Source organism: Aotus nancymaae, unplaced genomic scaffold, assembly GCF_030222135.1.
Source record: "Aotus nancymaae isolate 86718 unplaced genomic scaffold, 86718_ANA_hifiasm-v0.15.2.pri h1tg000029l, whole genome shotgun sequence".
NCBI lineage: Eukaryota > Metazoa > Chordata > Mammalia > Primates > Aotidae > Aotus > Aotus nancymaae.
In genome coordinates, this window is record NW_026988442.1 from 71,293,624 (window position 1) to 71,308,340 (window position 14,717).

Below are 14,717 nucleotides of genomic sequence, written 5' to 3' on the forward strand. Positions count from 1 at the left end.
AATAGATATCTAATTAAATATTTGTTGATGAGTGCATGAGTGCAGTGCAAGAATAAATTTGAGAATCAACCACAAAATCAACAATAACAACAAAAAATTCGAAAAGTGCTATAGTGTCCAAGGGTAGACTGGTTCCGTATTTTCATCCTTTTAGCACAGAGTTCTGCTACCTGTGTTGGAGTGCTTTTTATGTTACAGGATTCTTTCATCAATAGCAGCATATTTATGACTTGAAAAATGATTTGGGATAGGCCTGTAACACTTTCTCAAACAAAACTTTACATAAAAAAAAAATGTGAAGAAGTTCACAGGAAAAGAGAAACTCCTACATTTCATTTATTCCTCAGGGGATAAAAAAATTTCTAATCATTTACTCACAAAATATATGCAAACTTTTACAATATTATCTTATTTTACTTATGATCTGAAGATGGAGCCATGAACATGTTGACCTATAAGGTATTCAGTTTGTATGAATTTTAAGCGATTCTACTGCATCTGTAAGATTGGAAATTACAAGCATCTTTTGTCAAATTAAAAGCATATGCTCATGTAAAGCCTACCTACTATTGTTTGTCTTTAGGGTTTTTACTTTGCTTTCTTTTTTGTTTCTTACTTTTTGCAGATAGGATAACCCACTGTTGACCCCCACACTAGGAGAGGACACAATGACATTCTCAATTCTCTTTTTGACCAAGGCCAACTGCTGACATAAGAGAATTACATGATCTTCATTTTTATGCCAGCATGAACATTTTTTGGTTATCTCAGGTTTTCTTTATCATATGTGACAAAGGATCTCAATCATACTTACTTAGGGAAGGCAAAAAAGTAGGAAGAAATGGCACATTTACTGCAAAAATTGCAACTCAAAGAAGTTGAGCTCCAGAGAAACAGTTTAGGAGTCAAAGAAGAGAATTTTAAATCCCGAGAAAATGATTAATTCCAATTAGTTTTGCTTTTCACAGCTGTTCCTATATCTGGAGTAAAAGGATAACATTTAATACTGTTTCCCTTTAAAAATTAGATTTGTTTATTCTTTTTTTTCTCACACTCCATTATTCTTCTCCCACAAAAATCATAGCTTTGTCACCAATGTTAGCTTTCTCAAATTTATTTATGGGCATTTATAATAATTTGAAGTCTATTTTTCAGCTTGAATATAACTACCTGTGACAGAAAAAACAAAAGTTTTTTCTGAAAAGTCTACCTGTATCTAAACTAATTCTGATGCCAATTTGTACAGTTGCCATATGATAAATACAAGGAACTTGCAGGGTCCATTAAAAGTCTGTTAGTCCTTTAGGCATTCTAGTACTACCAACTGTCATCTTTTTACCTATTATCCAAATGTCAATAATTAGTTGGAAATTACCTCATGATATGTGTTCATTGCACTGTTTTCCTGACCAAAACTGTTGTAGTCTAATTAAGACCATAGAATATTTGTTTATGACAGTTTTGGATAGAATTTCTGTAATTCTAAAAGCCACTTTTTAATGTCCTTTTAAAACTTTATGTTTTTAAATTCTTTAAAAGTGCCATCTTATTTAAATAAAGAAGTTTTTGGTTTAATTTAACAAATACCACTTTATTATTTAATTACACAAAGTAGCATTAGTTTGGACAATTTTAATAATTTCTGAATTTGAGAAAGTATTTTCAGGGCTAGATGTACCAAGTTGATACTCTAAAGTTAGTTTTCTTGGCTGTATCATATAGTAAACACATATTTCACAATTGCAAAATTTGAACTCCAATAGATTCAGAATCAATCATAATTTTATCACTCAGTGTTAGTATCAGTAGGGTTTCAAAAAACAGGAACAAAGATTTTGTTCCTACTGCTAACGACCAGATTTAGATATCAAGAATCTATGTTCATTAATGATATATCAGGTGCATCTATGTAAATTATTATCTTAAATTACAAGTCTCTTCCTCCAGTTTTACAAGCTTGGAGAGGGTTCTTTCTCTACATTTGGTTTATAATCCCCAAAGATTTTAAGGTGCAAATTCTATTCATTTCTTTACTTTCAATTTCAGTTTAAGGAGCAAATAAATCATTTTTTGCTTAACATAAAATGTTTGCTTAATTTTGATAGATTTAAAATATTTTATTAAGTTGATAAATTATTTAACTGTAAAGTGATTCCTACACAGTAAGATTTGGCTTCACATATAATGATAGTTTATCCAATTATTACTGTTTTCCCCAGAAAAAAATTGTGTAAATTCTGGATTAAAAATGCTTTTACTTAGCATAATTTTATACATAATTTTTTACATTCATCTCAGCATGGAAGTATCACATTTAAAATGGATAAGGATTACTTGGAAAAAAAAGAGACTTCTTTCTTATTGCTAAGACCTTTTTTGTGCTTTGTTTTGTGGTTTCAAATATGGAGGTTTCGGGCCGGGCGCGGTGGCTCATGCCTGTAATCCCAGCACTTTGGGAGGCCGAGGCGGGTGGATCACAAGGTCAAGAGATCAAGACCATCCTGGTCAACATGGTGGAACCCCGTCTCTACTAAAAATACAAAAAATTAGCTGGACATGGTGGCGCGTGCCTGTAATCCCAGCTACTCAGGAGGCTGAGGCAGGAGAATTGCCTGAACCCAGGAGGCGGAGGTTGCGGTGAGTCGAGATCGCACCATTGCACTCCAGCCTGGGTAACAAGAGCGAAACTCTGTCTCAAAAAAAAAAAAAAAAAAAAAAAAAAATGGAGGTTTCTTGTTACATTTCTTATAGCTAATGAAAAAAATCACATTTAATATAATATCATTATATATTGCTGTATTATGTTTCTATTTGGTGGGGCAACATATTCTAGGGAAGACAATATAGGCTTGGATTAGTAAAGTCTGAGTGTGGTTCTTGGCTTGCCCTGTTACTGGCCATGTGGACTGTGGAGCGTTTACTTCCTAATCCATAATTACCATGGCTGTGAGAATTAGGGTTAAGTAGGCTGGTTGGTGCACAAGCAATTGTCATTTTTGGCATTACTTTTAATAGCAAAACCCACAATTATTTGTACACCGATTAGTTTATCTGGTCTGTTCACTGAAAATAATATTTTTATTAGTGCATTTGCAAATAGATTAATATTAAGTAAAATGTTTACTGTATACATTTCTTTTCTTGTTTGAACTTTTGAGTATGTTAAAAATAGATAACAAGAATCTGATTAGATGAGTAAGCACACTTCTGTCCTGGGCTCACATTGCCTCCTTCACAGTATATCACCTGCCATTTTAAAACATATTTTTTCTTAAAAAGTTAAGTGTAGCAACACATTTTATCTACCAGTTAGTTATTTTAAATAATATTTTTCATCCAGTAAGAGCATACCTTAAAGTCTTAAACATCTTGACTTTAATAAAAGTGTAGTTTTTTTTTTTTTGAGACTCACTAGGCACCAGGCTGGAGTGCAGTGGTGCGACCTCAGCTCACTGCAACCTCTGCCTCCCGGTTTCAAGCAATTCTCCTGCCTCAGCCTCCCGAATAGCTGGGACTACAGGCGTGCGCCACCACGCCCAGCTATTTGTTTTGTATTTTTAGTAGAGACAGGGTTCCAACATGTTGGCCAGGATGGTCTCGATCTCTTGACCTCGTGATCCACCCACCTCGGCCTCCCAAAGTGGTGAGATTACAGGTGTGAGCCACTGCGCCTGGCTGATTTTTAAATGCCTTCTTCAAAAATATCTTACCGACAAAATGTTAGTTGGATTTTATGCTACAAAATTTTTTCCTTTCTGATTTCTAAACCTTGTAAATATGAATGAAAGTTTCTTTAGGATTAATAGAATTGAGATTGTAGCCATACCTCATTTTGTTTGTCTGGAAAACTCTAACCTGTTTATTTTACACAGCATTTTCAAGAAAAAATGTCAACTATTAAAACAAATGAAAGCAATATACATAAATAATACATATTTTTATATAGCTTATCAATTTGTACTTAAATAACTCTATTGAATATAAACAAAATATGTCTTTAATTTTTTCTGTATGTAATCTGATTCTTACATGACTATTCACATATATTACTCAAATATGCTGATGAGGCTGCAGGAAAAAGGGAATGCTTATACACTGTTGGTGAGGATGTAAATTAGTTCAGTCACTGTGGAAAGCAACTTGGAGATTTCATGAGGAATTTAAAACAGAGCTATCGTTCAAATAATCCCATTACTGGGTGTACACCCAAAGGAAAATGGATCATTATACCAAAAAGACACATACAGTCATATGTTCATCACCCTGCTTTTCACAATTGCAAAAACGTGGACTCAACCTAGGTGCCCATCAATGGTAGACTGGATAAAGAAAATGTACATATATAATATGGAATTCTATGAAGCAATAAAAAGAATGAAATCATCCCCTTTGCAGCAACACAGCTGAAGCTGGAGGCCATAAACCTAAACGAATTGATGCAGGAACAGGAAAGCAAGCACTGCATGTTCTCACTTATAAGTGGGAGCTAAGCATTGAGCCCACATGAACATAAACATGGGAGCAATAGACACTGTGGACTACTTGGGGGGAGAACTACCCATTAGGCACTATTTTCACTATCTAGGTGCAATATACCCATTAAATAATAATAATTTAAATAATTTTTTAAATGAGGTAATATGTACCCAGTTTTTGAATCAATGCTTGCCATATTTTTACAAACTTTATTCACTGCTGATGTCTGATAGTTGGATAAATACTTCAATAGATGCAGCTTCAAATTAAGAAGGAATTATATTTATCTAAAAGCATGGGCTTCTGTATAGTCCTATAAATATTGAATTTTTTGAATGAATGAGTGACATACACTGATTATATACATTCTGTTTTTCTACATTATATTTTATGACATGTTGTTTTATTTTGGCATACTCTGTGTGTTCTTTCTGCATTATATTTTCTTCCACATTCTTCCCCCATTACATTTTGTTTTGTAAGATTACTAAAATAAGAATTTCTGCTTTTGCATAAAACTATATTTTAGGATGACTTCACAAGATAAAATAAAATCCAAACTAGAATAGTTACATTTAGCAATCTAAGTGGACAAAATAGAAAGTTATGATGCATTCATGTATAAATTCATAAATTGTGTATTTACCAGTAAATTTCTAACTACCTGGTGCTGAAGGAGCAATAGTGAATAAAAAAAAAAGAGACAGAGAGAAGTGATCACTGTCCTTATTGAGCTTACAGTTTAGTAGGGACAAAAAATATTAATAATAAATGATAATGTGAGGAAATACAAATGGAAATTTGCCATTCTAATCTGTGTTATGAAGCAGAGTACATGGTACAGTAATCAGGGAAGACCCAGAAAACTTCTGGAAAGAAATAACTGAGATGTGAAAAGTGGGAGATAATTAGGCAAAAAGGTTGGAGAAGAGCATTTGAGACAGGAAATAGAATGTACAAAAGATATTTTGGTAGGATATTGAGTGCATCCTATGCTATCTATGACTATGTAACTATTTTTTATAATACAATTATTTTATTGGAAACGTAAACATACTGTACATCAATTTCTGAAATGTATTATTTTTATTCTAGTGTGAATGTTACCACTATTATTAGTAGTAATATCTTTTTGTATAGCTCTGCATACTACAAATAAATATACATAAACACTACAAATTAACAATGTAATTTCAGCCTCTTGTTCTGGACTGAATGGGGACAAATGCCCTGTATTGGAAAGGCTCGCTTGGATGGTTCAGAGAAGGTCGTCCTTGTAAGCATGGGAATAGCATGGCCGAACGGCATCTCCATTGACTATGAGGTCTGTTGGATTTCTTTTAAGTACTTCAAGTGCATTAACTGACAACTTTTATTAACCCACTTTTAGTGTTCCTTTATTTTCTTAATAAAATAATCAAAAATAGTCTGTAATGTTACTTTTCAATCGATATTTAGGAAAATAAATTGTACTGGTGTGATGCTCGCACAGACAAGATTGAGAGAATCGACCTTGAGACGGGAGGGAATCGCGAAATGGTGCTGTCAGGGAGCAATGTGGATATGTTTTCCGTTGCAGTCTTTGGGGCTTACATCTACTGGTCTGACAGGTAATTTATTTTTTTCATAAGTATTTGAGTCTCAAAATGTTATTTCAGTGCCAGTTGCTTTACCCTTGTAGGATTTGCCATTTCTTAGCAAGGTCACAAAAGGATCTCACAAAGCCGTGTAATTTCCACAGAAAAGGCAGGCACTCTTGCTATTCCAAGCTCAAGCATTTCAATGTCACAAACTAACGTTGGTTTCTTTTCCTTCTGTTAGCCCATCTGTTATCTTCAGCTTAGGTAACTGGCTTGATTTTAATTAGTCAAAGATTGTTGATCATGTATGTTTAACTTTTTGGCAGAGCACATGCAAACGGGTCTGTCAGAAGGGGTCACAAGAATGATGCCACAGAAACGGTAACCATGAGAACCGGCCTTGGAGTCAACCTGAAGGAGGTTAAAATCTTTAACCGAGTAAGAGAGAAAGGTCAGCACTCTTAAAAGAATATATAATATGTATATTTTACGTGATTTCTCTCTACTTTTTAAAAGCATGTCAAACGTAGAAATTCTTATATGAGTCTAAAATCTCAAAATCTTATTTTATTTATATCTGATTTCCTGCAAGTATCATATAGTAGCCTAATACAATAAATATGTCATAGTTCATACAAAGGCATATTTGCCCAGGACAGTGCAGGTACATGGACATGTCACATACCTGGCATATCTTGATTACAGGTTTTGGCTAGGGAATATAGAAAAAATTGATACATATGTTGATTGGCTAAAAAATTAAGCATAAGTGGGATATTAGAGAGTAAAAGGAAGTTGAAATTTTTATATATTATTTGAATCATATATAAGTGTTTATGGTCTCCAAAGATGATGCTGTTAGTGTAAAATATTTCTAAAGTCATTACTTCCTTAAAATATTTATTTTTAAAGTTCTAGGACAATGATTTGGGTATTTAAATTTATTTACCTTCACTAAAATAAATTGTACTTTTTATATCAAAGGAAGGTATATTAATGTTGGAAATAATAGTAGTGAAATCACAGAGGAGAATTAGCCTGATGAAGAAATCTTAAGTGCATATTATATCTTCACTCAAAATTGGAGTAAGAACTTATGCTTAATACATTTAGGAGGTTAGGCATTTCTTTGATACTTTACATATCTCAAAGAGTTTAAAGCAGTGCTTTATTTTTGGTTTAAATCAATTCATGTTTTGAATGAATGCTATATGAAATATTATAATCTAAGGATCAAGTTTCAAAAAAGATTCATATACTTAACCCATTAAGGAAAAAATGTAATGATTTACTTGGATGGTGAATGAAACAGAATATGATTTTCCAAATAAAGAAATCCAAGATTTTAAACTGCTGTGATTTTTTAAAAAACAGTTCTTTTAAAATTTTTTATTGACTAACTTACATTAAGAATAAAAATAATATTCAACATCAAAGTTTTAACATTTCTATGTGGAGAATTTTGTTTGAAAAACAAAAGAAAAACATAAACATGTGCTTGTGTATATATTTTTTTTCTCCCTTAGGGACCAATGTTTGTGCCAGGGACAATGGTGGCTGTAAGCAACTCTGTCTTTATCGAGGAAATTCCCGGAGAACTTGTGCTTGTGCCCATGGATATTTGGCAGAGGATGGAGTTACTTGCCTAAGACATGAAGGCTATTTGCTCTATTCAGGAAGAACAATATTAAAAAGTATACATCTTTCTGATGAAACCAATTTAAATTCCCCAATAAGACCATACGAGAATCCACATTATTTCAAGAATGTCATAGCCTTGGCTTTTGACTATAATCAACGAAGAAAAGGTTCCAACCGAATCTTTTACAGTGATGCACACTTTGGAAATATACAGCTTATTAAAGATAACTGGGAAGACAGACAAGTAATCGTTGAAAGTAAGTACAACAATTTAATTTTAAATAGTTTGGTGAAAATGAGTATCATACAGATTACTAGGGAAATAATAGTGGTAATTTCATGTAACAATTACATTTTCCTTGAGTTTATATTCAGGAATGAATGTGAGTATATCATTTGACCACCCCAAAATGTCAAAGAAGCAATTAACTGGTAGCATGTACGGCATGCAAGTTATGATTATTAGCTTCTAATCATGGAATTTTTAATATGTTTTATCATGTTTATTATAAGTAACTGCACTAAAATTAATGAAAAATAATTTTTCATTATAAAACTCTTCTAATTGATTGTTTTTCTAGTGGGGGAAGTTGTATTTTTAAGAATATCTATCTAGTAATATTCAGTTATTCATAGTTTCTCAAGCAAATATCAGAGATTATTTTGTGTGCATATATATAATATAAATGTATAGCAGCCTTGATGAGAAAATATTATAGAAATGATCTAATATTTTTATGGACATAATTATTTAAGCATAATATTCAGTGTGGATCATTTACATAATTCAGGAAAACATTTTCCTGTCATTCAACTTTAAAAAAATCATCTTCTTATCTCACATAACTTCTCTCTCCTCAGTGTCTTTGTGTTATTTTTGTATATTTCTCACTTTTCCAAGTTTCCTATGCTGAGATAGATTTTTTCTTTGCTTTCTAAATTGCAAAATAATATATAAATTTGTTGTAGAGTGTTCAAGGAATATGGATTTAAATATGAAATTTCTGCCTCAACTATGCCACCATCAGTCCCATTTACTTACCCATAACTGATATGTAACATGCCCCCAGAATTTCGATAAGTATGCATGTGTATCATTTTTAATTATAAAAGTGAAATGATACTAAATATATTATTCAGCTAACTGCTTTTTTTCTTACTATATGTTACAAAGCTTTTATTTTATTACATGAGATTTCATCTTATTCTTTTGAAAGCCTGTACCTAGTTCTATACTAAAACTAGTTTATTAATAATTTTAATAAAATATATAGATTTAGATAACTATAGCTATTCAAGCCTGCATGTATGGTGGACATTTGTGAAAGAATGTATACAATGAGTGTGTCACTTCAAGGTAAATGACCTACTGTACGTGTTGCAAATAGTAAAAATCAAACTCTGATGAAAAGTTAGACGAATAGAAGCCTTGTATCCACCACAGTAATCTTGACAGCTTCTCAATATTTACAGGCTTTTTTGGTGAGATGGTGGTGATATTAACGTATGTGATTTGGGGGTATTGCATAATGAAATGTGTCAACATTTAGAAGATAAGCGTAAGTTAGAGAACCAATATTTTCAAATGACATGATAAAATCATGCATGAGTAAATGATTTATTTGAAGTGCAAGAAAGGTCAATGAATTTTAATGTAATAGAAGATGAAAAGTTCATCACTAGGGTTTCAGATTCCACACTGCAACTAACCTTTAAGTAACAACCACTTGTCACGTGTTGGTGTAGTATAAAAGAATACACAGTTATCTGTAAAGGCTATTATTTAAAAACTCCTCTCTTTTCCGACTACATAACTGTGTAAGGCTGGATTTTCTTCACATACATCAACCAAAAAAATACAACAGAGAGGATAAAGAAGCAGATATGAAAATCTGGCTGTCTTTTAGTAAGACAAATATTAAATATATTTGTAACATTGTAAAACAATGTTACAAATTGTTTTTATTATTTTTGAAAAGTAACTACTTTTCTTAGAAGGTGCTATTTAGATTAAGACAACTGATGCATTGTTCTAACTTTTAAAAAATGACAAATATTTAAAACAATATGGTAAATAGATGTAGACATGACCCATGTACACAGACTCTGGAGTCTTCAACAATGATTAAGAGTGTAAAATCCTCAGATCAAAAAGACTGAATATTACTCTTCTGGACTAAGCATTCAGAACATTTTTAGTATAAATACATAAAAAGCATGGAGTAGACAAGGAGTCATTGGGTATGATTGCAATATTAGTATGGAATGCACTGGTGTGAGATGAAGTAGGGAATGACGTGACGTTGAATACCTTGGTATGCCAAAATAAGCAGCTTTATAAAAAAAGAAATTTTATTTAGGTATAGTTTACACATCATACAATGCACCAAAAAGTATACATTCAATCTTTTTTGGAATATTATATTATAGTTTTTAAAATTGGGATAAATATATACATATATATCTACATATATAAAACGATATTTGAGGTTTTACCTATTTTAAGGTGTACAGTGCAGTAGCTTTTATTACATCCCCAATATTTTGCAACCATCAACACTGTATTTCTGAAACTTTTTCATCATTTCAAATAGAAACTCTGTTTAAGGCAGTAACTCCCCATTTCTCCCTTTCCCTGGTCCTTGGTAATGAATGTTTTCTGTCTCTATGAATTTGCTAATTCCAGATGTTTCATATACGTGGAATCATCATACATTTGTCCTTTGCACCTGGCTTATTTCACTTTGTGTAGTGTTTTCAAGGTTCATCCATGCTATAGCTTGTATTGGAACTTCATTCTTTTTATGGCTGAATAATACTTCACTGTACATGCATATCACATTTTGTTTATCCAGTTATCTGTTTATAGGTGCTTGGGTTGTTTCTACACTTTGACTATTATGAATAATGCTGCAATGAACATTGGTGTACAAATCCAAGATAAGATGATACAAGAAAAACAAGAGAATGTTGTAATGAATATATATATATATATATATACACTTTAATATAAGAGAGTATGAAAGTAAAATTTATGTTTCATGAAGATCACTCTGTGTTATGTTTAGATTTGACAAAGTGTAAGTGTTGTGATGGCCATGTCTGAAGGCAAAGATTCCCTAGAAAATTTTGTCATATTTTAGATCCTGTTTCAACTGTAGTAAATTAAACTGAAAACATTTTATTTAAAGCTATACACAACCAAATCATTCTAATCCTCTCATTCAAAATTAAAGCCAGTAGAATCAATAACACTTTACTGACTGTAGAGAAGTGTTGAAACATAGGTAAGGAAGTGAACCATGATGGCCAGGAGTTTGAAACATTGGTCAACCTGGGGTTCATATCACAGTTTGCTGTTTGTTTCCTCTGTGCTACTGTTTATTTCCTCACCTACAAGACAAAAAATCAACTCATACATTTTTGTGAAAATTTTATGAGAAAAAGTATCTAAAAAAATATATAAATAAGCAGATTTTAATACAAAATTATATTACCATATTTGTGACACACTTGTGGATTATTTAGGACAGCAGTCTTCAACCTTTTAAACAAGAACCAGTTTGATAGAATATAATTTTTTCACGGATGAAGGCAGGGGATGGTTTTCGGATAAAATTGTTCCACCTCAGATCATCAGGCATTAGTTAGATTCTCAAAAAGAGCACACACCCTAGATCCCTCATAAGCACAGTTTACAGTAGGGTACGCTCCTATGAGATTCTAATGCTATTGCTGATCTGACAGGAGGTGGAGCTCAGGTGATAACGCTGAATCACCTGCTACTCACCTCCTGCTGTGCCTCCTGGTTCTTAACAGGCCGAGGACAAGTACTGGTCTGTGGCTCAGGGATTGGCAACCACTGATTGAGGATAGTAATCTTTGTCTTAAATTATTTTTAGCATATGAATTAGGGTAGTTAAACAATCAGAAATAATTACAATAATTAAAGATATAAAGTAGTACATTAAGGTCTGATCTGACTAAAACTTAAAAGTTAAGATTAATCTGCATTGACAATTTATGTGAACCTTTCTGAATATCCTCCCTACCACACCCCACGTCTTGCCAAGAAGTGGCCATTTGTTTAACCATTACAATTCTCTCTGAAAATTTTTTAGGTGAATGTATACTTTAACTTGCCAGACCAGAAAAGAAAACAGACAAGAAAACAAAAACCCTCAAAAAACCCAGTTATTGGCACATATAAATAAAATATAAGCAAGATGTAAAATATGTTTCTGTCTTGGTATTCCATTTTATTAAATTTGGAAAACTATATGTCCTTTTGTTACATCTCTAAGTAGTTAGCCAAAAGTAGATTCATGAAAATTTAAGTATTAAAAATATCAGAGAGTTCTCAGCTTCACAGACTCATCCTTTATATGGCTGAATATACAAAATGGATAGGATAAAGGCTTTCTTCTTTGACTTCCCAAATGAACTTTTTGGCTTCAGGTTTAAAAGATGACAAGAGCCATTAAATACAATTCAATATTTATTAAGTGCTTACAGTATGTCATAGATTATTAGGTGTGGGTGAATAAGGATGAAAATGTCTTCCTTCTAGCCTTTGGAAATTCACAGTACAAAAAGAGGAAAATACAACAGTTCACTTTTCCTATGAAGAGTGAAGATCTCTGGCCAAGACCCTGTTAAAAATCTACACTTTGAGGCCATCTCTGACTTTAAAACCACAATAATGATTTATAAAATGTATTTTAAAATGAAAAAGAGATAGCTAAACTCAAAAAACCAAGATAGACTTTTCTTTGAGCGATAAACAGAACAGAAGTAAAAAGCAGAGAAAATGACAGAAACAATTCTGATCCAGGCTACTTAGATGCTACAGAGAGATGGGGTCTAAAAAGAACTAACTTAGGTTCTTCCCCCGGGGAAGGTTGCCCCACAGGGAAACAAGGCTGAAGTAAAGCTGGGCCATCCACTGCTAGGCTAATGACTTGTAGGAAGTGACTATCCCTGAAAGCTTAGAGACCACAGAGACAGCCACATGATCAGCTCTGAGCGAGTTCCTTGCAAGTTATTGACTGCAAGCTCTCATATGCTCTGTGGAGTAAAAACTCAAATGAATTATGAAAGAGAAGGCTGCTGTTTAAGGAGCAGAGGTTCAATGATGTCCACTACCAAACCACCCAGCAGAGAGAAGTGAGTACTGAAAAAGAGGTTAAAAAATAACCCCTTAAAATGTGAAAATTCAATTTCCACAACATGGATTCTTAAAAAAGGCAGCTTAAAAATCCCCACCAAGCAGAAGATGAATGAAAATGAAAATGAAAATGAAAGAAGAATCTGAACAATATTTACTTTGGCTTTATCAAAGAGCCAAATGGGGGGAAAAAAAATTGAAAAGAACAAAAAATAGAAACATCCAAGAAGCCAAAATTACTTATGTAAGAAAAAAATTTATTAAAATCAAAACAATTAAATATCTTGGAAATGACAAATATGGTCAATATAATTTAAAAAGAAATCTCAATTGATAATATTAACTAAGCCTGCTACTGAACATCTGGTACCACAGCAAAAAAGCTGACAGCATTTGTGTTCTCCTCCATAGTAGTTGGGACTGGTCTGTAGTCCCTATCAGGGTTGACTTAGTCTTCAGTGAGCCTGCTACTGAACATCTGGGACCACAGCAAGAACACTAACATTATTTATGTTCTCCTCTAAAGTAGTTGTGACTGATCTCAAATCCCCGTCAGGGTTGACTCAGCCTTCAACTGAGCCTGCCACTGAACATCAGGCACCAGAGCAAGAAAGCTGACAGTATTTGTGTTCTCCTCCAAAATAGTGTGAGTGATCTTGAGTCCCCATCAGGGTTGACTCTGCCTTTAGATAAGCCTGCCACTGAACATCTGGAACTGCAGCAAGAAAGCTAACAGTATTTGTTTTCTTCTCTAAAGCAATTTTGACTGATCTTGAGTCCCCGTCAGAGTTAACCCTGACTTCAAATGAGCCTGCTACTGACCATCAGGAACCACAGCAAGAAACCTGACAATATTTGTGTACTTATTTACTGTGGTTGTAGACAAATGTGATTGTAACTTTATTCCTAATTAAATAAATTTTTAGTTGATTTAAAAACTCGTTTGGCATTAATAATTATAAAATCAGCTACTTTTTATATAAGAAAGTTAGATGATAAAGAACAGAGGGCTCAGAAGCAGATTTATACATATATATAACCTGTATGTAAACTGGTTATACATTGCCAAATTGGCATTATAAGTAAATTAAAAAATAATGAGCAGCATTTAATGAATTATGCTAGAACAATTTATATGCAAAAAATGCAACAAAATGTTATCTCCAACTAAAACTTTATTCAAAAATAAATTTGAAGTATTTTAATAATGTAAATATCAGCTTTTTAATATCAAAGAATATATAATATTTTTGTAAATTCAAGGTAAGAACAAATTTCACAAATTACATACAAAAACAAATCAGGAAGTATGCGTTTGGTATATTTTATCTCATGGTAATTGAAAACTGTTTGCAGCAGAATCTACGAAGGAATTTAAAAGACAAAACAAAACACTAGTGATGTATAGTTCTAATCCTTAAAAGCAACACAGGGTTACAACTGAAGTTTATAATGTACCACTACAGAGATGAAAATAAATATGTACAGGTTATCCTAGGAGACAGAAAAGAATCATAATTATACTAAAGTATAGTCAATCTCTCCAACCATAAGGAAAATTTATAATGAAACAATGAGATTTTACACCCATAATTCAGCAAAAGTTTTAAAAACTTTTTTAATGAAGAGAAACCAGACTTTCATGCACTATTGATGAAAATGACAGTTTTATACAAGTACTCTGAAAAACTATTTGTAATATTTAAAAATTTTGAAATGGTACAAATACTTTCACCCAGCAATTCACAATTTAGAGAGAATAATGGTATATTGTACAGTACTTTTTAAAAAGTACTAGTGTACATCTATTTACATAGTTATCTTAAACACAATTTGATTAGAAATAATAGTAT

The 14,717-nt window shown here is 32.5% G+C and overlaps 1 protein-coding gene across 1 annotated transcript in view; it reads left to right on the forward strand.

The window, feature by feature from the left end:
• LRP1B (LDL receptor related protein 1B) overlaps positions 1–14,717 on the forward strand; it is a 1,560,879-nt gene that overhangs the window by 1,120,048 nt on the left and 426,114 nt on the right. Inside the window, exons 39-42 of the mRNA XM_064382912.1 lie at positions 5,674–5,800; positions 5,935–6,086; positions 6,383–6,507; positions 7,583–7,954. Coding sequence (XP_064238982.1) covers positions 5,674–5,800; positions 5,935–6,086; positions 6,383–6,507; positions 7,583–7,954 — 776 coding nt within the window. The remainder of the gene's footprint in view (positions 1–5,673; positions 5,801–5,934; positions 6,087–6,382; positions 6,508–7,582; positions 7,955–14,717) is intronic.